Genomic DNA, 25172 nt, shown 5'->3' with positions numbered 1-25172 from the left:
GGCGAAGAGCTGAGACAGATCCATGTCTAGGGGTGGGGTTCGCTCCGCCCCAGGTCCCCTCTCCGAAGGGTCGAGGGTCCATGCACACATATCTGGGCATGGGCCCCTGTCTGGGTGCCACATGTAAGGGTCCGTGTGTGGGTCCCCTTGTCAGGTGAGGGTCGCTCTTCGACTTCGGGGCGCCTGGGAACCAGGCCGCCTCACTACAGGAGGCTGAGTAGTAGTATAGTCACACAGTCCACGCCCTAGATCAGGGCGGGGCAACAGGCAGTAGTCCTGGGCTCAGACCCTCAGGCAGGGCTGAGCAGCAGTTCAGTTTATAAGCCCAAGCCCTAGCTCAGGGCAGGGCAGCAACAGATACAGGGCTCAGACCCTCAGGCAGGGCTGAGCAGCAGTTCAGTTTAGAAAGCCCCAAGCCCTAGCTCAGGGCGGGGCAGTAACAAATACAGGGCTCAGACCCTCAGGCAGGGCTGAGGAGGCAAAATAGTTCAGGGGCTCAGGTCCTCAATCAGGAGCTGAGCAAACAGCAGGTAAGTCCAGACTTTTGGGCCTGGGTGCTGGTGTGAGGGGGAGACTGCCACCTGTGAGTGGGGTGGCAGGGGGGACACAGGCCCACCCACTCCACTGTGTCCCAGCCCGGGGCCCTAGCAGTGGCGTGGATCCGCTGCAGTCAGTGGGGATCCTGGCCGCAACACACTGACATAGGCTCAGGGTCGGCGGCAGCCAGACTGGGGTCGGCTATCCCCGGGCCACTTCCAATCTCCCCCTCCAGTGGTACCTGTGTCGTTGTGGCTTCAGCAGGGGGGTCCACCAGCATGGGCTCCTCAGGAGACGGGTGCACGGGTGGGCTCGACTCCTCTTCTGTGTACTGGGCTTGGGGTAGGCTCGGCCAGTCCTCCTCTGTGTACCGGGCTTGGGGCAGGCTCAGCCAGTCCTCCTCAGGGTACCGGGCTTGGGGCAGGCTCGGCCAGTCCTCCTCAGGGTACCGGGCTCGGGGCAGGCTCGGCCAGTCCTCCTCAGGGTACCGGGCTCGGGGCAGGCTTGGTTCAGCAGGAGCTCGGGCACCAGCGTCTGTCCTCTCCAGCAGCCGGGCTGCAACTGAGCACTGGGCCCGGGCCTTTATACTTCCTGTCCCGCCCCTTGACTTCCAGGGGGTGGGGACAGGCGGCGGCGTCTCCGCCCACTGAGGCGGCCGTTCTGGCTTGTCCCTCTCAGGTGCGGCTGGGAACCAGGCCGCCTCACTACAAGGTGTAACAGGCGTTCCTCCTTTGGTGCCCCCTGTTGACAGCCACTCCAGCTCTGTGGTGATCTGCCTCTTCTCACGACTCACCCTCCAGCCAGGTCACATTTAGTCCCACCCCCTCCAGGGGAACTCAGGGTCTATCCACTTTGCAGTCTAAGCCCAGGGTTAGTAGACCTCAAGCTAACAGACCCTGGGTTTGTCAACCTAGGGCTTGAGCTTCTACACTCATATGTAATACCAGGTTAGGAATTATTGAACCCTGGGTCCCACGTGTGGAGGACCGTAAAGGCGTAAGGCTGTAGCGCTAGGTACCACCTCTGCAGCCTCATGTTGTGGTCTTTCATTCGGGCCAACCATTGGAGCGCGGCGTGGTCTGTCACCAGTGTGAACGGGGCTCCCAGGAGATAATACCGGAGGGCGTCGCATGCCCATTTTATAGCGAGGGCCTCTTTCTCCACCACTGCGTAGTTCTTCTCCCTGGGGAATAGCTTCCGGCTGATATAGATGACCGGGTGTTCTTCCCCATCGACCTCTTGGGAGAGGACCGCGCCGAGTCCCGCTTCCGAGGCGTCGGTTTGGAGGATGAAGGCCCGATCAAAATCAGGGCTGCGGAGGACGGGTTCGCGGCAGAGGCTGTCCTTGAGGGTCTGGAATGCCGCGGCGCACTCCTGGGTCCACCGTATCTGTCGGGGACTGTCCTTGGCCAACAATCCGGTCAAGGGGGCTGCGATGGTCGCAAAGCGGGGGATGAAACGACGATAGTAGCCAGCCAGCCCCAGGAACTGGCGTACCTGGCGCTTGGTAGTTGGCGGGGGGCAGGTGGCAATAGCCCGAACCTTCCCTATGAGAGGTTTTACCAGTCCATTGCCGACGGTATACCCCAGGTAGTTCGTTTCTTGCCACCCGATTCGACATTTCTTTGGGTTGGCTGTCAGCCCGGCAGCCCGCAGAGACCTCAGGACTGCGGCCACCCGGTTGAGGTGATCCTCCCATTGACGGCTATAAATGACTACGTCATCCAGATATGCGGCGGCGTAGTCCTGGTGTGGCTGGAGGAGGCGGTCCATCAGCCGCTGAAAGGTGGCCGGGGCCCCATGGAGGCCGAAGGGCATTCTGGTGAATTGGTACAGGCCCGTGGGGGTGGCGAAAGCGGTCTTCTCCCGGGAGGCCGGTTCGAGGGGGATCTGCCAATACCCCTTGCTCAGATCCAGAGTAGTGATGTATCGGGCTTCTCCCAACCGGCCGAGCAACTCATCTACTCGGGGCATCGGGTACACATCGAACTTCGAGATGGCGTTGACGCACCTGAAATCAATGCAGAACCGTCTGCTGCCATCCGGCTTGGGGACTAGGACGATTGGACTACGCCATTCACTCTGGGCTGGTTCGATGACCCCTAAGTCCAACATAGCTCGTACCTCTTCCTCGATGACTGGCCGCATGTGGTAGGGCAAAGGCCTGGCTGCACCTCGGATTACCACACCTGGCTCTGTCTGGATGGTATGCTGGACAAGAGTGGTGCACCCCAGATGGGTTGTAAAGGTGTGGGGGAATGCCAACAAGAGAGACTGGGTTTGTTTAAGTTGCTCTGTCGTTAGGGTCGGTCCGAGCTGGGGCCCTTCGGAGTCCACTGGTTCGGCCACCTGGGGGCCCAGCTCAGGTTCTGGCGGATAGGGGGTAAATCAACAGCCCCTCTCGCTCCCGCCATGGTTTCAGAAGTTTTACGTGGTAATGTTGCTTCCTTTTCTGCCGGTCGGGCTGGTAAATTTCATACGTGACAGGCCCGACCCGTCGGATCACCTCGTATGGCCCTTGCCACCGGGCCAAGATCTTTGATTCGCTAGACGGGAGGAGGAGTAGGACCCGGTCCCTGGGTTGGAAGTCACGAGTCTGCGCCCCGCGATTGTAGGTTTGTGCCTGAGACTCCTGGGCGTCTTTCAGATTCTCGTGGCGAGGCCCCGCCTGGGCCAGGCGCTCCTGAAGCTGCAGCACATATTTCAAGAGGCCTTGGGCAGGGACGGGGCTTGTTCCCATGTCTCTCGCATCAGGTCCAGGAGGCCTCGGGCCGTCGGCCGTAGAGTAACTCAAATGGGGAGAACTGTGGAAGACTGTGGGACCTCCCGGATCGCCAGGAGCAGTGGGGGTAGTAACTGGTCCCAGCGTCAGAGGTCGTCTGGGGGAAACTTCCGTAACATGCTCTTAAGGGTAAGATTAAAGCGTTCGACCAGCCCGTCGGTCTGTGGATGGTAAACGGACGTATTCAGCTGCTTAATCCCTAGGACTTCACACACTTGCCGTAATAGCCGAGCGGTAAAGTTGGTACCCTGATCTGTCAGGATTTCTCGGGGCAAACCGGCGGGCAAAGATTTTCACGAGCTCGCTGGCGATGCTACGGGCTGTGATAGTGCGGAGGGGTACCGCCTCGGGGAACCGGGTAGCATAGTCCAGCAGGACCAGTATATACTGGAAGCCGGCCGCGCTCTTGGGGAGCGGGCCCACCAAGTCCATGGCCACCCGCTCGAAGGGGGTTTCAATCAGTGGCATGGGAATCAATGGTGCCTTCGGGGTCTGGGCTGGCGCAGCCAACTGGCAGTCGGGGCAGGACCGGCAATAAGTCCGCACCTCCTGATGCACGCCAGGCCAAAAGAAGCACGTCAAAATCCGGGACAACGTTTTCTCCTGGCCGAGGTGTCCAGCCGCCGGGACGTCATGGGCTAGCTTCATGACGGCTCGTCGGTGACACTGGGGAACGAGAAGCAGGGTCTGAAGCTCGCCTGTCCGGGGGTCCTTCTCCACCCGGTACAGGCATTCCTGTCGTAACTCGAAGTGGGGCCATTGGGTGGCCTGGCAAGAGTCTATGATGGTGCCATCGACGACGGCCACCTGTTCATACGCCCGCTTGAGGCTGGGGTCGGCCCGCTGGTCGCGGCAGAAGTCCGTCTGAAGTGGGAGGCCCTCTAGGGGAGTCCTCTGAATTGTTCAGCTGCTCGGGGGGTTCGGACGTTTCCTCCTCGCCCTCTACGGGCCTCCTGCAGCTCTCCTTCCCAGGCTGGCGTGATCCTTGGGCCTTCCCCGGCATGGCGGCGGAGGACCTCCGAAAACTCGGGCCAATCGCGGCCCAGGATCACCGGGTACGCCAGGCGCGGGGCGAGGCCCACTACCATCAGTCGGGTGACCCCTTCTATTGTTAGCTGGGCCTGAGCACTGGGGTACGGCCGAGTATCCCCGTGGATGCATTGCAACCAGATCGTTCCCAGGTGGGGGTCGGCCCGGGGCCCCAAGCTCTGGCGGACCAGCGTCTGACCGCAGCCGGAATCGATGAGAGCCACCATTGGAGACCCCTCCAGGACCACGGGCACCGTGATTCTGGCGGTCTGGGGACGCCGGGCGCGGCCTTCCCCGGAGTAAACTTGGCCGAAGTGGCACTCCATCGTCGGGCAGTCTTGGCGTAGGTGTCCATACTCCCCGCAGGAGAAGCAGGGTCCCAGGTGAGTTCGGCCTGGCTGGGGACGTCTTCCTGCGGCTCCTCCCGGAGAATCCCGCATGGTCCCCCGCTTTACGGGAGGCGAGGGGGGCGCGGGTCGCACCAGGGCCTCCATGGGTCAGCCTCGGGGCTCAGGCCCCCGGAGGGACTCTCGGGAGTCCGTCCGGGCCAGGGGGGCCCTCCTTTCGGGATTGGGGTGACCCACCCCGGGGGTGGCGACTTCGTGGGTCAGGCCGCGCCACCTCCGCCGCCAGGAAGTTCTCCATTAAGGAGACGGCCGTCGCCAGCGTCGGGGGCCGATGGCGGAGGACCCAGGCTCTCCCCCGTGGCGGGAGTATATGGAGGAACTGTTCCAACACAATTTGCTCCGTGAGTTCCTCCGGCGTTCGGGTCTCGGGTTGTAGCCACTGTTTACATGTCTCCCTTAGTTCCTGGGCCACCATCCGGGGCCGGCCCCCTGTGGGGTAGGTCAAGCCCCTAAACCGCTGGCGGAAGGTTTCCGGGCTCACGTCCAGGGCGTTCAGAATTGCCGCTTTTACTTGATGGTAGTCCTGAGCGGCCTCCGTAGACAGGCCCCGGTAGACCATCTGGGCGGTCCCCGTCAGGTATGGGGCCAAGAGGGACGCCCACTGGTGCGGAGCCCATCCCGTGATGATGGCGACCCACTCAAACGTTACCAGGAAGGCCTCCGGGTCGTCACTGGGGCTCATCTTGGTCAGCCGGATGGGTGGGTTCGGACGCGGTGCCCCCTCGGAGCCCCCTGGCTGGACAGCTGGTGGAGGCATTCCCTCTGGAAGTCCTGATGGCGCGTGGCCAGGTCTTGCATCAGCTGGTGCTGCTGGGCTCCCAGCTGCTCAACCAGCTGCTGCTGTTGCTGTTGCTGGGCGGCCTGCTGTTCTTGCTGTTGCCGGAGCTGGGCCGCCTGCTGTCGCTCCTGGCTTTCGGTCAGGAAGGCGAAGAGCTGAGACAGATCCATGTCTAGGGGTGGGGTTCGCTCCGCCCCAGGTCCCCTCTCCGAAGGGTCGAGGGTCCATGCACACATATCTGGGCATGGGCCCCTGTCTGGGTGCCACGTGTAAGGGTCCGTGTGTGGGTCCCCTTGTCAGGTGAGGGTCGCTCTTCGACTTCGGGGCGCCTGGGAACCAGGCCGCCTCACTACAGGAGGCTGAGTAGTAGTATAGTCACACAGTCCACGCCTAGATCAGGCGGGGCAACAGGCAGTAGTCCTGGGCTCAGACCCTCAGGCAGGGCTGAGCAGCAGTTCAGTTTATAAGCCCAAGCCCTAGCTCAGGGCAGGGCAGCAACAGATACAGGGCTCAGACCCTCAGGCAGGGCTGAGCAGCAGTTCAGTTTAGAAAGCCCCAAGCCCTAGCTCAGGGCGGGGCAGTAACAAATACAGGGCTCAGACCCTCAGGCAGGGCTGAGGAGGCAAAATAGTTCAGGGGCTCAGGTCCTCAATCAGGAGCTGAGCAAACAGCAGGTAAGTCCAGACTTTTGGGCCTGGGTGCTGGTGTGAGGGGGAGACTGCCACCTGTGAGTGGGGTGGCAGGGGGGACACAGGCCCACCCACTCCACTGTGTCCCAGCCCGGGGCCCTAGCAGTGGCGTGGATCCGCTGCAGTCAGTGGGGATCCTGGCCGCAACACACTGACATAGGCTCAGGGTCGGCGGCAGCCAGACTGGGGTCGGCTATCCCCGGGCCACTTCCAATCTCCCCCTCCAGTGGTACCTGTGTCGTTGTGGCTTCAGCAGGGGGGTCCACCAGCATGGGCTCCTCAGGAGACGGGTGCACGGGTGGGCTCGACTCCTCTTCTGTGTACTGGGCTTGGGGTAGGCTCGGCCAGTCCTCCTCTGTGTACCGGGCTTGGGGCAGGCTCAGCCAGTCCTCCTCAGGGTACCGGGCTTGGGGCAGGCTCGGCCAGTCCTCCTCAGGGTACCGGGCTCGGGGCAGGCTCGGCCAGTCCTCCTCAGGGTACCGGGCTCGGGGCAGGCTTGGTTCAGCAGGAGCTCGGGCACCAGCGTCTGTCCTCTCCAGCAGCCGGGCTGCAACTGAGCACTGGGCCCGGGCCTTTATACTTCCTGTCCCGCCCCTTGACTTCCAGGGGGTGGGGACAGGCGGCGGCGTCTCCGCCCACTGAGGCGGCCGTTCTGGCTTGTCCCTCTCAGGTGCGGCTGGGAACCAGGCCGCCTCACTACAAGGTGTAACAGGCGTTCCTCCTTTGGTGCCCCCTGTTGACAGCCACTCCAGCTCTGTGGTGATCTGCCTCTTCTCACGACTCACCCTCCAGCCAGGTCACATTTAGTCCCACCCCCTCCAGGGGAACTCAGGGTCTATCCACTTTGCAGTCTAAGCCCAGGGTTAGTAGACCTCAAGCTAACAGACCCTGGGTTTGTCAACCTAGGGCTTGAGCTTCTACACTCATATGTAATACCAGGTTAGGAATTATTGAACCCTGGGTCCCACGTGTGGACATAGGACAGTTCCAGGAGCTCTTGTTCTGCTTTTCCACTAAAACAGGAAGATGTCATTGCAGAAGTTGAGGACGGATCCCAAACCCAATCATATTCCTCCATGTATACATTTGTAAAGTAAACACCGAAGAGCTCGTCCAAAAGGTGAGCCACAATCCCATCTCCCACAGTCAATTGTCATGCTGTTCGTGTCCAGAAATTCTATCCGTAGTGGAAACAGATCTGAGGTTCCACTGCTCAGCCCAGTTTATCAAATATCTACTTTCTTCTGAAATGCTGCACTCTTGTCACTCCCCTCAAGGATGGTGGTGGCATCCCTGTAAGCTGGCAGGGCCGCCCCTCTGTGTCCACGCCTGAGGGAGGCCACACCTCCTCACAGTTTGGTCTGCTAAAGCCTTCTTCAAACAGGAAAAACGAGGGAATTAGCGGTTCTCAAGGGGCCTGTCCTTCAAGCGGGAGGTGGGCCACACACAGTCTGGGCTCTGGCCTGTAACCAGGGAGAGCTGTAGCAGTCTATCCATCTAGCCGTTAAACAGGGTGGAGTAATCAGTAGTCAATGATCTGGTCTGCAACCGGGAAGAGCAGCAGCAGCAGTTTATTCATCCTGTCGCTAGGCAGGGTGGGGCAGTAAACAGCCAAGGCTCTGACTTACAATCAGGCAGAGCTGTTGCAGTTCACTCGCCCTGCTTTTAAGCGGGGTGAGGCAGTAACCAGTCAGGGGTCTGGCCTGTAATCAGGCAGAGCTACAGCAGTCTATGGACCCCACCTTTTAACAAGCCGAGACAACAAATAGCCAGGGTTCTGGCCTGCAACCAGGCAGAGCTGTAGTCCCGGTCCAGGCTATGAGGCTCAGGCTTGGGGTAATCAGCACACTCAGTCTATGGGGCTCCAGTTTGGGGTAAGCTGAGGAGCACAGGCTTCCTGGTCTACGGAGGAGGAATACTGCCACCCCAGAGGTGGGTTGTCGGGGGGATGTGGGCCCACCCAACCCACCGCATCCCAACCCAGGACCCTATCAGTGGTGGAGTAGTCCACCACTGGGTCAGTGGGGATCCGCTCACAACAGAGTGACCTGGTTTCAGTCTCACTCTCCACCAGACTACTGCCTGGTTCCCTTGGGTTGCTTCCCTCTCTCCCCCTCAGGCATACCTGGATGCAGTTGTCATCCTCAATCTCCTCTGGGTACTCTACCAAGGGTAGCAGTAGCAGCTCCTCTGCGTCAAGAGCATCAGGGCTCCCTGGAAGTGCATGCTGGTCCCTGGGGCAACAGCAATTCTCCTTGGTGCTCACCTCCAGCACCAGGGAAGAAGCATCTATCTCCTCCAGCAGCTTCTTCCCAACTGAGCAGCTGAGTCAGCCTTTTATAGTTCCCTTTCTTGTCCCACCCCTCTGCTTCCGGGGCATGGTCCTCCTGGCTCCTCCTACCAGGCAGCCTGCGGTGTTCCCTTCGCGTCCGAATCTGAGGGAGGCCACACCTCCTCGCTACAGCCCCATTGTGTGGACAGGTTCAGCGTATTCAACAAGTTAAAAATGTCTGTGAGGTATGCAAGCTTTGCGATTCATATCAGGTCAGAAAAGTTTGTGGTGATCTTGGGATTGTGCGCAGAAAGAAAACCCAGCAGCTATTTGCAAAGCTCAAAAACTCTTTCCAATACTCTGCTGCAAGATAGCCAACGCACTTTCATATGAAACAATAATTTATCATGTCCAGCACCCATTTCTAAACACAGCTTTGCAAAAAAGCGGGAATTCAAAGGCCAGGTCATTAAAACACAACTGACAAAGCTGCATTTAGCACATCATGTAATTTGGGTTCCATTTTCTTTGATACAAGGGCCTGGCAATGCAACATATTGTGTGTTACAATTACCTGTGGGTTTATGGCTCATATTCTTGCTACAACACCACTCCTATTGCCTGTCAACGCAAACAAACACATTTCTCCCAAATCAGCGATTCAGCTTTCATGAAATCATCCAATAATCTGAATATTTCCTGACCTGTTGTCCATTCTCGTAATTTCTGTCAAATAAACTCTTCCAAAATTCCCCCCAGCCAAACATACCAAACAAAAACTAACAATTGTGCTGCATTATCAACATCACTTGTTTCATCAAGCTGAATTGCAAACTGTTCACATGCACGTAGCCTTTCAGTTAGTTGGCATTTTACATCATTTGAAAGTTCTTCAATTCTTCTACTAACTGTGTCGTTAGAAAGTGGTATGGCCTTATGTTTCTTTGCTGAATCTTCGCTTACTATCACTTCTTACATTTCTACAGCAGCTGGAAGAGTCAGTTCTTCTCCAATAGTATGGGATTTTTTACTCTTTGCAATCTGAAGCGCTGTCAAGAAAGATGCTTCAGAGCCTTTTCCAGAACCGCTCTTCTGTCATTTGAGTTTTCTGTCAATAGTATTTTTCTTTCTTTCATTGAAAAAAAGTCTCTCAATTTATCTTCATACTCCAGTTGCCTTGTTGTGAGGTGTCGTTTCAACTTTACAGGTTTCATTGCTTCATTTGATAGGATTTGTAAGCATAGAAAGCATTGTGGTCGTCCATTACTAAATTCTATAAAACCAAAATCAGTATAACTTTCGGCAAACTTTCTGTTCTTCATTGTTTCTTACTACTTGACTCTGCATTGGCCATGGCTTCATCACAACTAGCAGTACTGGTAAAAGGACGTTTTAAAAACTTATCCATTTTCAATGTAATTTGCTCACACACCATCAAAAGATATTCCACTTCCACCTGCCAAAGACATCTCAGTCATCAAAAAACTTACATCACTTCTGATTTGCTATCACAAAGCTGGGAGATTTTTTACATTGATGCTTATGCAATGTGAGCATTACGGCGTTGTTCATACACCATGGAATATATGGTGTAAACAGAAATATTGGCTTTGTTGGTTTTAATTATTACGCAATGCTGATGTGCAGTGAGATTTTTTTTTTAAAAAAGTGTCATAATATTTTGCAGCCAGCCTTGTGCAATCTCTAAGGACCCCCAAGGTCCATAGACCCCAGTTTGAGAACCGCTGCCCTAGACAAGCCCTGTCCTGCCCAGTGAGAGCTAGCTGTCCAGAGGCAACCAGGGCATCTGTGGCAAACCCAGGACAAATGGCTACAAAGGGAGGGGTAGGAATTAGTCCCAAGGGGGTTAAAAGGCCTCTCCCTATCCATTGAGGAGAGATAGCCATGGAGAAATTAGGTTCAGCTGGAACAGGGGTTACCAGGGAACTAATTAGGTTCAGCTGGCCCCAATTGCTGCAGACCTTTTTAAACCCTCCCTGGCAGGGAAACAGGGGGGGGGGGAGTGAGAGAAGCTGCCAGCGAGTAGGCGCAGCAAGACTCTGACTTCTCCCAGCAAGGAAGACTGCACTCTGTTCCCAGAAGGGGAGAAAAACAGCAAGGGACTGACTAAGAAAAGGATCAGCCAGACCCTGCATGACTGGGAAGGACTTTGCTTTGCCCAAGCCTGTGTCTCCAAGGCAAAAAGGGACTGAGCCAGCTGAGGAGAAGTAAGTACTTTGCCACACATCCTAATCACCAGGTTCCACAGGAAGATGGGAAACCCTCGGAACTGCCGGACTGTCCATAACACAGCGGGGCATTGGAGCAGCACACAGGACACATGCTCTGCCCAAGGCTTCCACCCTCGCTGGGGGCCAGGCACTCTTTCTCCCACCCTGGGGCACTCTCTCCTTCCCCACTCCCTGCCTCGTTTGATTCACCCCAAACTTCTTCCAGCATGCAGCCACTCCTGAGCAATTGCCAGATGACTGGGTTCCTGCTGAGGAAGTTTGGGGAGGCCAGCAAAGTGCATTAGAACCCTAGCTGTGGCTTTGCTACCTAAGTGCCACAATCACCCAAACAAACAAAGTTCTTCGCCCACCACTGGGCTTCAGCCACCTCCGGAATGGAACTCAGCAGCAGCTGCACCATGAACAGCAAATCTGGGCAGCAGGTTAAGGCTGGGAGTGAAAGGGAGTCCCATGACCTGTGGGAGGGAGGGGTGGCTGAAACATCAAGAGAGAGAGTTTCCCTAAGCTGGAACCTGGCCCGAACACTGAGACTAATAACGTCCTTGCGCTAAGGGCCCCAAAACCTAGCAACACCTCAGCTGGACAGATTCTGGCTCAGGGCAGATCACCCACCCCACACTGAGTCATATGCTCTTTCTGGAGTTTCCACTGAGGATTCCCACCCACTCCCGGAGCTGGCATTGTTGTCAGTTCTGAGGTCGTTCCATGCAGCAGGAGCAGTGTGCAGCAAAGAGGGCAGTGGAAGCAGCAGACTCGGTCTGGAGGCTGGGGTCACTGATGGAGGGGAGGAACAAGGCAGGGCACATGGGGATGAGATGAGCTATGCTGGATATTGATGTGCTGGAGAAGAGGGAGCCAGGTCTCAGGCTCAGAAGGGGTTGGGATGTGGTGGGGAGCAGAGACTGTCCAGTGACATGCAAATAAGAGAAGAGGGGAGGCAAGGGCAGAGCCTCACACAGCAGGGGAGAAGTGAGAGCCCCATGCAAGACCTGATGAGATAACAGCCCCTAGCTCCAGGGCTGCTGCCCACCGCCCCTCCCCACCCTGCAGAGGGAGCCATGATTTATGGCCTACTGCAGCGATTTAACACAGCTTGTAAACAGCAGGAACTAGCCTGATAAAGATCACCAAGGGCTGAATGGCAGCACTCCGAAGGGCTGCCAGCACGTGGCTAGCTAGAACACCCAGCTCAGTTCCAGTACAAGTTCGTAGAGCAGCTCTGCAGCAAACACAAGTTTGAGACGGAGCCGAGCAATGTAGCCCCAGGCTCTGCCAGACTCATTATGTTGTTGGCATCCTTTCATCTGTGAGAGACGGTGGGAATTGCAGCCTATGATGTAGCTGGTTTGCAATGTCTCATGGGATTGAATAGTCCAATCTGAGATTTGCATGATATTTGGCAGTTATTGCAAATGTATGTGTAAGCGGGGGAATGGTCCCGCTATTGTGGGAACTTTCCTGGCTTATACACTACCCCGGTGAAATGGGCTAGCGAAAGGATCTGAGTCCTCGCTCTCACTTCCTTTACCCAGAGGCCTGCCTGACCTCAAGGGCTCCCCTTCCACTCTCCTGTCTGGCAGAGTCCTCGTAACCCCAACAAGGCTGGTCCAGGATTCCTGCGGGGCTCGACCCCCAACCTTGTTGTGGTCACTTAGGGCAGGGGCTAGGGGTGCTCTCTCTGCACTGGATGCTTCAAAGCAAATACAATTTATTAAACAGCAATCAATTTAAAAAATAAGGAAAAAACAGGAAAGGTTAAAGGAAAACACATGACCTCGCTCTGTGGCACGGGGACATCACAAACAGTGTCTCTGGAATGTAAGGGCAGTTCACAGTCTGTTCCTCACACAGCCCAGGCCTCCTTCTCAGGCCCTGGCTGTGCTGCAGGGTTGGACACTTGCTCTGGCAGTGCCCACAGGCTCTCAGGCTTTAGGTGTCAGGACCTTTCTTCCCAGCGTCGCCCCCACCCTGTCGGGCTTACGATCCCCCTCCAAGTCTGACCTGCAAGGCGTGTTGGCTGGAGGCATCTCCCCGCGCTGGGCCCGCTGCTCAGGATCCCCCTCGCTCTCTCCAGCTGCTCACTGCACCCGGCTCCGGACTGCTCCAGACCCAGCTCCACCACTCTGCCTCAGCTCCAGCTCCACTCTGCCACAGCACTGCTGCTGCTCTGCCTCCAGCTCTCTGGGCTGCTTCTCTGGCCCCCCTGGCTCTGGTTGCTGCAGCTCTCCTCCCAGCACAGGTCTGTTCTGTGGGCTGCTTCTGTGACTCTGCTCCCAGATCTGACCTGCTTCCTAGGCTGCTTTTCTGGCCCCTCTGGCTGGCACAGCTCCAGGGCCGCCCAGAGGATTCCGGGGTCTTCAGCGACGGGGGGCCCTTCCCTTCCGGGACCCGCCGCCGAAGTGCCCCGAAGACCCGCGGTGGGGCCCCCCCGCCCCCGAATTACCGCCGAAGTGGGACCCGCCGCCGAAGTGCAGCCCGGTCTTCGGCGGTAATTCTGCGGCGGGGGGTCCCCGCCGCGGGTCTTCGGGCGCGGGTCCCGGAAGGGAACCCCGCCGCCATTACCGCCGAGACCGGGCTGCAGTTCGGCGGCGGGTCCCGCTCCGTCTTCGGGTAGTCGCCAGCGGGGTCCTTCCGCCCGGCGGAAGGACCCCGCGGCAGACTGGGAGCAAAGAAGCTCCTGCGCCCGGCCCCGCAAGACTTTTCCGGGGCCCCTGGAGCGAGTGAGGGACCCCGCTCCAGGGGCCCCGAAAAACTCTCGTGGGGGCCCCTGTGGGGCTCGGGGCCTGGGGCAAATTGCCCCTCTTGCCCCCCCCTCTGGGCGGCCCTGCACAGCTCTGCTCCCCAGCTTAGCTTGGGCCCCTGCTTTCTCCTTAGCTTGGCTCCATTCTGTCTGACCCAGGAAATGCCAGCTCACATGGAGGATGGGACCCCCCATCCCCGGCCTCCTGACTCCCTGATTAGCCTGCCCACCCTGTCAACCAGGCTGACCTGGAGCACTGGCCTCTCCCCATTGTTCCTGGGGACTGTCAGTCTCAGGGTCCTGATTTCCCATCGACCCTTCCCCTTTCTTTTGGTACTCGGAGCTAGTCAACCAAAACATCCTCACTGAGTTTCAGTAAGGGGACAATAGTCCCCTTACATATGTATCTTGGTTGGGTGCTGCTTGCTTCCTACAGGCTCTTTTCTCTTCAGGCTGTAGGAACCATCTTCTGTCATGGACTCTGATACCCTGATGGAGGCAATGGTGCCACTTGTTACGATCACTTGCCAGGATTTCCCATTGGTCAGGATCAATTCCAAATTCCTTCATCTCTCACTTGCATGTGTCTGTATAGCGAAGCTTAGGATGTCCTGTTGTTCTTGTTCCCTCTGATAGCTCCCTGTATAGCATGTCCTTGGGTACACGTCCATCTTCCAACCTACTCAGATGACCCAGCTAGCACAGTCATCTTTGCTTGAGCAGGGCTGTCACACTTGGTAAATTTGCCCTCCGAAGAACTTCTGCATTGGTGATTTTATCTTGGTGTTGAGTATGCAGCGTAAACAACGTTGGTGGAAACTGTTTAATGTTTTCTCCTGAGGAGCATAAATTGTCCATGTTTCCCCACCAGTCATGAGAGTGCTGAGGATGCAAGCTTGGTACGCTAGCATTTTGGTCTTGATGGTAAGCTTTGAGTTGGTCCATGCTCTGTTAGTTAGTCTGCTAAATGTGGTGGGACCCATTCCAATGCGAACATTTAATTCTTCATCCAGTGAGAGGTTGGTGGTCACTGTAAAACCTAAATAGCTGAATTTTTGGACTACTTCTAGCTAGTTTGCATTTAAGGTAATTGAAGGATCTTGTGAAACTGCATGTCCTTATGTAACAGTAAAAAAATCCGTTCCCCTCTCCATGCCTCCATTTCCCCATCTGTGAAATTAGAGGCCACAGAGCTTACCCAGCTTTGATATCACTGCTAGGTGCAAAAGAGTCATGATGGCGTCTGATGGGACAATAGATGTTCTGAGGGCAGAATCATCTAGCATCACCCCGTGCTGGGGTTATTCCATGATGCTTGGGTGGTGTGTCTAGTGCAGGGGTGGGCAATGGGAGCTTCGGGTGAGGTAGCCACAGGCGAGGGCATCATGCAGAGCCCTCTGCCCCCTCTCCCCCAGGGGCTGCAGGGACTTGGTGCCAGCTGCTTCTGGGAGCGGCACAGGGCCAGGGCAGGCAAGGAGCCCGCCTTATCCTGCAGCGCACCACTGCCACCCTGGAGCCGCTCCAGGTAAGTGGTGCCGGGCCAGAGCCCGCACCCTGCAACCCTCCTACACTCCACACCCCAACCCCCTGCTCTGAGCTCCCTGCCACATCCCTCGTGCACTCCAACCCCCTGCCCTGAGCTCCCTGCCGCACCCCTCCTGCACCCCAACAGGGCCACCCAGAGGATTCAGGGGACCTGGGGCAAAGCAATTTCGGGGGCCCCTTCCATAAAAAAAATTGCAATACTATATGCTCGTGGGGGCCCCTGCAGGGCCCAGGCAAATTGCCCCACTTGCTCCCCCGCCACGGGCGGCCCTGGGAAAAATAAACCTTCCGCATCTCGGCACAAACCCAGTTTTAAGAAAACTTCTTTACAAGGTATCACTGGTTCTCAGCATCAACTAGTGCTAAAAGGCACAAAAGCTCATTAAAAGGGTTGGACAAATATTTTCCATCAAAACTTTTTTTGGATCGAAAACTAGGGGGTTTTAAAAAGCAGAAAAAAATCACGGACAATGTCTGCTTTCCTTCAAAATTTGTTGTGCTTTTTTAATTGAAAAGCTGAAATTAGTCTGCCAAAACCTGAATATGATTTGGGGTTTCAGAAGTGTGTGGCCAAATATTTGCTGCTTGCTGTGTTTGATTGTTTAAGCAGAATTTTTTATTGTTTCTTTAAAAAAAAATCCAAAACTTTTGTACTATCTCAGCTTGTGACCAAACGGCTGAGCCCATCCAGTCAGAGATTTTTTCAAGGTTTCTGATACTCTGCTGGCTTCCTTGACTCATATCTGTCTCCATAACTTTGGGTTCATTTAGGTTAGAACATAAGAACAGCCATACTGGGTCAAACCAAAGGTCCATCCAGCCCAGTATCCTGTCTACCAACAATGGCCAATGCCAAGTGCCCCAGAGGAAGTAAACCTAACAGGTATGATCAAGTGATCTCGCTCCTGCCATCCATCTCCACCCTCTGACAAACAGAGGCTAGGGACACCATTCCTTACCCATTCTGGCTAATAGCCATTAATGGACTTAACCCCCATGCATTTATCTGTTTCCTAGAGACTGGCTCCATGAGGTCCCTCAGAAAGTGGAGATGGTTCCTGTGGGTTTGTCTTTAGTATAGCTTATGTACATACTCCACAAACTGAGCATTTGAGCTTCTTCCAAAATCTGGGATGAGACTATGTTGTCAAAACTGAAATGCTCAAAATATCACATGCATGTGAATGGACACAGGGTGCTAAAATTAACTTAACCCGGGGGGTCTCAATCTGGGGGTCGGGACACCTCAGGGGGTCACGAAATTATTACTGGGGGTTGCGAGCTGTCAGCCTCCACCTCAAACCCCGCTTTGCCTCCAGCATTTATAATAGTGTTAAATATATTAAAAAAGTGTTTTCAATTTATAAGGGGGTGAGGAGTGTCGCACTCAGAGGTTTGCTATGTGAAAGGGTCACCAGGACAAAAGTTTGAGAACCACTGAATTAACCCCTCTGAAGCCTCAGGGAATGCAGGGGAGAGGGGGTCTCCCTTGGTAAGGGTGGGAAGGAGGTAGGTGGTGTAGGATATTGCTCTTCTCATGAGATCCCTCTCCCAGTGGCTAATTTTAAATGAAGCTACCCTCCCCTGACATGAATCTCCCTATGGCACTGAAATTAAATATAGACTATAATTTGGCATTTGAGAAGTGAAAGGGATGGTAGCGCTAATGGAAAAGCTAACAGCTTGGCTCTTCTGCAAGCCTCAAACTGCTGAATGAGCTTTAGGGTAGGGAAGGCTGTGCCTCCCAAACAGCCTGGCCCTGCCCCCTATCTGACCCCCCGCCCACTTCCTGCCCCCCAACTGCCCACCCCCCTCAGAATCCCTGACCCATCCTGCTCCTTGCCCCCTCACAATCCTCCAGAGACCCCCCCCACCACCACCCTGGGACCCCACCCCTGCTCCCTGTCCCCTGACTGCCCCAACCCCTATCCACCCTGCCGCTGAGTCCTGACAGACCTCCGGAACGCCAACACTCCAAACCCCGTTCCCTGTCCCCAACTGCCCCCAACCTCTGCCCCCTCCCTGTCCCCGGGACTCCCTGCCCCTTATCCAACCCCCCTGACCCCAGCCCCAGCCTCTTACCTCCGGCTCCCCCCTCACCCGAAGCCTCAGCGCATCGCATCCAGGAGTGTCCCTGAATAGCTTCAGCTTGCCTCCGGGGCGGGCCTGAGCTCCTTCCCTCTCAGAGCCTCGTAGTAAGGGGGTGGGTCTGCGAGCTCCAGCGGGGCCTGACCTTCCAGCCCCACCCCCTTAGCACGCGGCTCTGAGCTGGGCGGAGCTCAGGCCCCACCGGAGACACGCTGCAGCTGTTCATGGAAGCTCCTGGATGTGCTGAGGCTCTGGGAGAGGGGCGGGGTCGGGCCAGGAGCCTCAGCTGTTCTCTTGGGGGGGCCCCTGCGGAGCTCGGGGCCTGGGGCAAATTGCCCCCCCCGGCGGCCCTGCATCCCAACCCCCTGTCTTGAGCCTCTTCCCACACTCTGCACCCCAACCCCCTGCCCTGAGCCCCCTCCTGCATACCGGATTCCCCTCCCACTCCCATGCAATTTCCCCACCCAGATGTGGCCCTCAGGCCAAAAAGTTCACTCACCCCAGTCTAGCGTCTGTCTGGATGCACTGTGCAGTGTGTTCTATAACCACCAGGACAGTTTAGGCTAACACCCTACGGTTTGGGTTTGAATTGTTCTTTAGAATCTACTCAGCCAGGAAGGCCCCGCAGTGTGGATTTCACCTGCCCACCCCCGGCTCCTCACCTGCGGGAAGGGAGCATGTCCAGCGGAAAGGCATCAGGGCAGGGGTTTGGCCTGGATGAGGTCCCAGCTCTGCTCCCTCCTGAACCCCCTTCCTGGGCAATGGTCCCGAAGAACCTGCCTCCTTCTTGCTCGAAACTTCCCCTGACCTTGCACACACACATTCTCCCCCAGCATAGCCTGCCCTCTTGCTCCCTGAACTTCGGCACCTCCCTCCCACATGGTGATGCCTGGCCCCTGCTCCCCACTTACCCCCCACCCCTTTGCCAGACATCCTCCTCAACCCCTGGTGTGTGCTCTTTGCACAGCCCTCCCCTGCTGCCACAGCCCCCTGCATCCTCTCCACATATTCCCACACAGCCCGTGTTAGATCACACCGTGAAATGTACGGCTTCCCTTGGGTCTTTACCTCACGCTGCCGCCTGAGCGCTGCCCTGGTGCCAGTTGCCTACCGAGCCCCGTAGGTCTGGAGCGGTTCTAGAACTCTAAACAGGCACCCTTTCTCCCTGGGAGGAGCTGACTTTTATGAGGCTGGGTCGTGGGGTTCATTCACCGCCGGGGCGCCTCCTCCTGGCCACTCTGGGGATTAGCTCTTTGCAGGTCCGGCAACCTTGCTCCGCACCTATTCGCCTTCTAAGGCTGGTCCTCGTTCACACGCAAGTTCAGCTATGTGAATAGCGTAGCTGAACTCGAAGTACCTTAGTTCGAAGTACTTACCCGTCCTCACGCCGCGGGATCGAAGTCCACGGCTCCCCCGTTGACTCCGCCACCGCCGTTCGCAGTGGTGGAGTTCCGGAGTCGACGGGAGCGCGTTCGGAGTTCGATATATCGCGTCTAGATGAGACACGATATATCGAACTCCGAGAAGTCGATCGCTACCCGCCGACCCGGGCGGGTAGTATGGACGTACCCTAAGAGGCTTTTTCTCTCCACTCCTCTGGGAGCACCCTTCCCTCAGGGCCAAGACCCCAGGGCTGCTCCTCTCCCCCTGGTTTCCTCCTCTCCCTCCCTATGGCCAGAGAGGGACTGACGGCCCCCAACACTGCAGCCCCTTCTGCTGCCAACTTCCTGGCTTTATCATAGCCCAACCTGTTCCTCCTCGGCTGAGCTCTGTCCCCAATCAGGGGTTGCTTAGCCAGCCTCAGTCCCCTCAGCTGTGGCCTATCAAGTTAATTGGCCCCCTTCTCAGCCTCATTAGCTCTTTCCAGGCTGGTGTGGGGTGAATACCCCATCACAGGTGCGTTCTCAATACGGGACCCCCAGTAGGGTTGCCAGGCGTCTGGTATTCGACCGTTAAAAGTCCAGTCAGCGGCCTAATGGGGGCTTGGGGCTGAGGCAGGCTCCCTACCTGCCCTGGCTCTGCACGGCTCCTGGAAGCAGCCGCCAGGTCCCTGCAGTCCCTAGGCACTGGGTGGCTCAGCGTGCTGCCCCCATCCCAAGTACTGGCTCTGCAGCTCCCATTGGCCAGGAACCACATCCAATGGGAACTGTAGGGGGTGGTGCCTGCAGGCACGAAGGCAATGCCCAGAGCCTCCCTGGCCGCCCATGCACCTAGAGGCCGCAGGGACCTGGGGGCCGCTTCATTGAAGCCACAGTAAGCGCCACTGGGACCCTGCACCTCAACCCCCTGCCCCAGCCCAGAGTGCTCTCCTGTACCCCAAACCCCTCATCCCCAGCCCCACCCCCAACTGGAGCTCTCACACACACCCCCTCGGACCCCAGCCCCTGCCCCAGCCCAGAGTCCCCTCCCACACACCAAACCCCTCATCCCCGGCCCCACTGTGCAGAACCAGCAGTGGGGAGATTACAAATGCTCAGCAAGTTATATGGCATAGTCAAAGCACAGGCCATGCCTTTAGCTACTCTTCTCTGACACTGGGGAGGGGATGAGGAAGGACTTGAAAAGCCTAACCATGGATACTGTCTACAGCACAACAGGATATCTCATTAAAACAATCCAGCTGAATACTTAATAGGGAGATCCTGGATTTAGGGAGGTCTCCGCTCAGTGAGGTTTTCAGTTAACATACAGAGATATACACCTACCCCAGAGGGCTGCGTTTCCTGGACTGCTAGCCCCACCACCGGGGGAAATTAGTTTTCTCCTTCATCAATCTCTGGCTTAGTCCTGTCAGCTTTGGCTTTTCATCTACGCAGGAGTTTTGCAGTGGGAACTGCCTCCAAGATGTTTGTATTCTCTTTGTCCCCAGCTCTCATCCCAGCAGAGCACCAGGGGCTGCCCTCCTTGTGTTCAGTGAGTCCTCTAGGTCTGATTTAGCTAATGAGATCTAAATCAAAGAACAGAAGAATTCTACTCTCTCCCTAGAAGAATGCTGGCTAAGAGAGCTGTATGGTCTCCTGGACTGCGCGCTATGGATGTTCCAGCTTTTGTTCCCAGGGCCACCCAGAGGATTCAGGGGGCCTGGGGCAAAGCAATTTTGGGGGCCCCTTCCATAAAAAAATTCCAATACTATAGAATACTATATTCTTGTGGGGACCTGGGACAAATTGCCCCATTTGCCCCCCACCTCTGGGCAGCCCTGTTGGTTCCATAGTTAAAGTTGAGTTGAATATTGCACTTAAAGCAGGGATTCAGCCACTGTATTACCTACAAAGAACATGACATCCTCCCCAAACTTCCCAGCCTCACTAGTACTGCCAACCTCAAAAGATCAATAATCATGACTCAGACACTTCTCCCCCCACCCAAATCATGAGATTGGCCCCAAAATCTCAAGTAATGTTTTTTTAGCCAATCTTTTGACTTTTTAACTCTCCTCCACTCCTCTGCCAAAGTGTGGGTGGTAACTTCACGTGGAAAAGATAAACTTCAATGCACACAGATGTGAGCAGTGGTCTGAATGAGATCACTTCTGCCATCTGTTGATGAACTGGGAGGAAAAGCCTTCAGGAGCAGACCAAATTTGCATAGACACACTTACTTTGCCTCAGTGATCAGGAGACCATCCTGGTTGGCCAAAAGGATCAATTTCAGCTGTTTTGAGTTAAAATTCACTATAATCTTGGATTCAGAGCTAATGCAATGTCATTACCCCTACTGTATGAGTAAAGGGCAGCAGAATTGTATTCAATATGTCCTAATTGAGGGGGAGTCCCCCTAACTTAACCTCACTTGGGGGTAATGATGCCAAATCCAAGTGAATGGGGGTGAGATCAAACAATGAGAAGTCCTTGTGGTACCTTAGAGATTAACAAATTTATTTGGGTATAAGCTCTTGTGGGATAAAAGCCAAGTGGGTGAGATAGGTATTCCTACATAGTAGTGTGGAGTCTGGTTAAAGAGTTCCAGAAGTTCTTTGGCCCTCTCCCTCCAGAGTTCAAAGAGCTGAAAACACCAATAAGCTGGTTGGGGGGCTGAGCCTTAGATCTGGTGTGGGACCATATTCTGGTGAAAGACAACACAGGTGCACCGCTGGGGTTCCCCCAAATCCCATGAAATAACTAAGAGCTGAAGTCCTTAAACTAGATGGAGGAACCTCTGAATATGGCACTGCAGCAACTGCAACACCGAGGTAACAGCAATGGCCCGGTGCTGGCAACCAGTGACAGAGGTGGTGGCATCACTCTCCCTCCAAGGTGGGAGATGTACCCACCTGAATGCACCCCTGGGCTCTGGGACTTCACTGGCTTCAGACAACAAATTGTGAGTAGGGGGCAGTAGAGGGAAAAGGGGAGTGATGTGACCCTGAGAGAATCCCGGTGCTAGCTGGCACACTGTCAAAATTGCAGCCTGAGCCTTTGTCATGGCTAATAATAATTGTGTTGATTGCCAAGTGATACTAATTAATGAGTTGGGGGTAACAGGGTTTTTGGCCAGAAATCAGGCTCCTCAGAATTAAAACTGATATATTCAGTTGGGGGAGAGGGATAGCTCAGTGATTTGAGCGTTGGCCTGCTAAACCCAGGGTTGTGAGTTCAGTCCTTGAGGGGGCCATTTAGGGAACTGGGGTAAAAATCTGTCTGGGGATTAGTCCTGCTTTGAGCAGGGGGTTGGACTAGATGACCTTCTGAGGTCCCTTCCAACCCCAATCTTCTATGATTCTAGTATCTTGTAGGGAACCTCAGGGTGTACAGCAAAGTCCCTCCCACTGAGGGCAAAGCAAAGCCTTGGTGATTTCTGTTAAAACAATCAGTGAAGGCCAAAGAGCTCCAAACTGCATAAACAGCCAGCAGTACTACAGTATTATATCCTCACACCCTTCCTTGGCCAGTGAGGGAGAGGGGCCAGGCAAAGGCCATTTTGGGGAGGGGAGGGGTCCACCCCAGGCAGAGGCTGTTTTGGGGGGGAGGGGACATGGTGGGCAGAGGCTTTTTTTGGTGGGGAGATGGTGGAGGGGATGTGCTGGGTAGAGGCCTGGGGATGTGGTGGGGAGGGGACGTGCCAGGAAGAAGCCGTTTTGAGTTGGTGAGGGGGGAGGGAATGTGCCGGGCAGAGGCTGTTTTGGGTGGGGAGGTGGTGGAGGGGACATGCTGGGTAGGGGCCTGGGGAGATGGGTGGCAGGGGACGTGCCGGGCAGAGGCCATTGTCAAGATCAAAACTGGCCTTGCCAGAATCCCAGTTTGGAGACTCAAACCCTCCAAGCTCAGGGGAGATCTTGGGCCCTGCCCCACTGCACATAATTCACCTCCTCCAACCTGCTGCTGGGAAATCACAGGACAGGCTCAGGGCAGCAAACCATTTCCACGGTGAGCAGTGGGCATGGGGGGACCCTGGACACACCCGAAAGGGATTGCCAGAGGGTGGATGCTCAGTGCTTCTGTACCAGCAGTCCCCTTTCAGGTGTCTCAGTTTGGGCACCTCAAATTCCTGGCCATTTGAACCATCTCACCATTGTAATGCAAGCAGGCAGATAATCCCATGTTTGCTGCTGACTCCTTCCCCTCAGGGAACAAGTGGGGAGGAGCAGGCAAAGAGGGCAGAGGGGTCAGGAACTGCGCATCAGCCCTGGGGAAGTGATCCCTGGTTCTGTCCTTATCTCAGTTAGAGCTTCGGTCATTACCACCAGCGAATGCTGAATTGATTTACCTTTCTCAGGGAGGGCTTTGCTGGAGAGGGAGGCAAGGAAACACTGTTAATGGGTGGCCTGCAACTCCTGGGTATTTATGCGGAGTGACCCAGCCATGACAGGTAAGGAGCCTGTACCACTCACTGCTCCTCCGCCTCATTGTCCTTCATGGCATGCAGGAGACTGACATGATCAGTCTGGGGGTTAAACACACACATAAATCATCTAGAGCAGCTGCCATGTGAAATCTACTGAGGACACGACCTGTGTGTGTGAATTCAGTGCTGCCTCAGCTGGCAGTGCTGGAGAATGGCATTCACTCTCCATAGGAGAGCAACACCATTGGGCAGAGCCCTATGTTTCCTCAGCACTGACCTGGGCATCTCTAAGGTGGAAGGGGACAGTAGTTCAATCTTTAAGCTCATTAAATCCTTGGTTTGTCTGCTGAGACTGCTAATCAGAGGGACAAATTGCTCTGGCAATGGAGCTGGTTGGAACAGTTTCAGTGAGGCGTGTATCTGCTGGGGAATGCCGTTTGCTGAAACTGAAACCTTTTGAAGAGACATATCGATTTTAAGGCCATTTTAGATGGAAGGCTTCCCAAGGTGCCAGCTGGACTCTCTGGTCAATTCAAATTGAAAACCTGACCATTTCATTCCATAAATGGGCATTTCAACAAAATTCCATTTTGCAAAAGCTTTGGAAAGGTGTCATTTTCAATCAACATTGGATCAAAGCCTAGAATGTCTTTGCTAAGTGGAATTGTTGGTCTCTACCCAGCTAGAACCAGATCAAGGAATAGCACCACCAGCTTATGTTATTTAAGCCACCTAACTGGCAGCAACTTTCACTCACTGCTGACCTGGGCTGAGTAGAAGGACCTGATCCTGAAAAATCACCCACCCAATGGACTCCTTCACCATAGGATCATAGAATATCAGGGTTGGAAGGGACCTCAGGAGGTCATCTAGTCCAACCCCCTGCTCAAAGCAGGACCAAGCTCCAGATAGATTTTTGCCCCAGATCCCTAAATGGCCCCCTCAAGGATTGAATTGACAATCCTGGGTTTAGGAGGCCAATGCTTCAACCTCTGAGCTATCCCTGACCCTTGAGGTCCCTGCCAACCCTGATATTCTATGATTCAATCACACCTAAAATAAAGTTTATAATTTGAATGTAGTTTGCAGTGACAGCTGTTATGAATGATTGATCACCGTATCGGTACACTGTGAGAGTTCAGAACTCTGTAAGTGATACATGGGTCTCATTCTCTCACCAACACAGGTATAAATCTGCTGAAGTCAGTGGGCTGGTCCTCTTCTGCTTTGCACCTTTTATTGTATAAGTGATACCTGCACAAAGTCAGTGGCCAGCTCTACTGATCCAGTCTGCTACTGTTTTGCCTGGAAGCCTTGTGCTAGTACTAATGTGAGAAATGGAAAGTAATTCAGAGGTACTGAAACCAAGGTTAGCTTGCTGTGATTTGCAAGGTCATGTCAATCATTATTTACTAAGGGTTTCCTATGTCATTGTTCCTGTAGCCTGAGCTCACTGCACCCGCCAGGGTCTCCTGCTTGGTTGGTTGGCTGGCTGGCATGCAGCCTGCCTGCTGGGTTTCCAGTGAAAACGTCATCCAAATCAACACATTCTCCTAACCCTGTGTTCCTCCCCCATTGCCCCTCCTCAGCACCCAGAAGCTCCCCAGCAGGATTAGGACCTTACGTAAATCCACCAATCACCTGATTTTAGTGGAAATTAGGCTGTTCCTGCCATGGTCATCTCTCCCCTGGCCAGTGCCCATTTGGTTGCAGCACCAAACAGTGTGGTTTAGATGAACATAAACCGTTGTGACTGGGTAAAGGTAAATGATGCTGCCTGAGCCAGGGCTAGTGTGGAGGGAGTCACAGTGCAAATATCCAGCCTCATTCTTACCCAGCCAGTACAGCTCCTGATCTGTACCAGCCCCTGCTGTCCCAGTCCTGAACCCTCGAACTGAGTCAACACAGCTCAGACCTGACCTGCTGTTTCATTTGCTGACTCATTTCAACCAATGGGATTGCAGTATGCAAATTAACTGGAGGGAGGGCATGGTAACTGGCTGCATTACCTTGGATGTCATAAGCAGCAAAGAGTCCTGTGGCACCTTATAGACCAACAGACGTATTGGAGCATGAGCTTTCGTGGGTGAATACCCACTTCGTCGGATGCATGCATGAGCTTTCATGGTGAATACCCACTTCATTGGATGCATGCATGAGCTTTCGTGGGTGAATACCCATTTCGTCGGATGCATGCATGCATCCGACGAAGTGGGTATTCACCCACGAAAGCTCATGCTCCAATACGTCTGTTAGTCCATAAGGTGCC

General features: G+C 55.1%; 1 protein-coding gene across 2 annotated transcripts in view; it reads left to right on the top strand.

The window, feature by feature from the left end:
- Positions 1-21221: 21221 nt before the first annotated feature.
- TMEM72 (transmembrane protein 72) overlaps positions 21222-25172 on the top strand; it is a 33118-nt gene continuing 29167 nt past the window's right edge. Inside the window, exon 1 of one of the 2 annotated variants that reach the window (XM_039481501.1) lies at positions 21222-21311. In XM_039481501.1, coding sequence (XP_039337435.1) covers positions 21266-21311 — 46 coding nt within the window. In that variant the 5' untranslated portion in view covers positions 21222-21265. Of the gene's footprint in view, positions 21312-21347; positions 21443-25172 lie in introns of those variants that run through there. The other variant, XM_039481500.1, reaches the window with a different exon arrangement.

Source organism: Mauremys reevesii, linkage group 7 (genome assembly GCF_016161935.1).
Source record: "Mauremys reevesii isolate NIE-2019 linkage group 7, ASM1616193v1, whole genome shotgun sequence".
Taxonomy (NCBI): Eukaryota; Metazoa; Chordata; order Testudines; family Geoemydidae; genus Mauremys; species Mauremys reevesii.
This window is presented reverse-complemented; position numbering and strand designations above follow the sequence as displayed.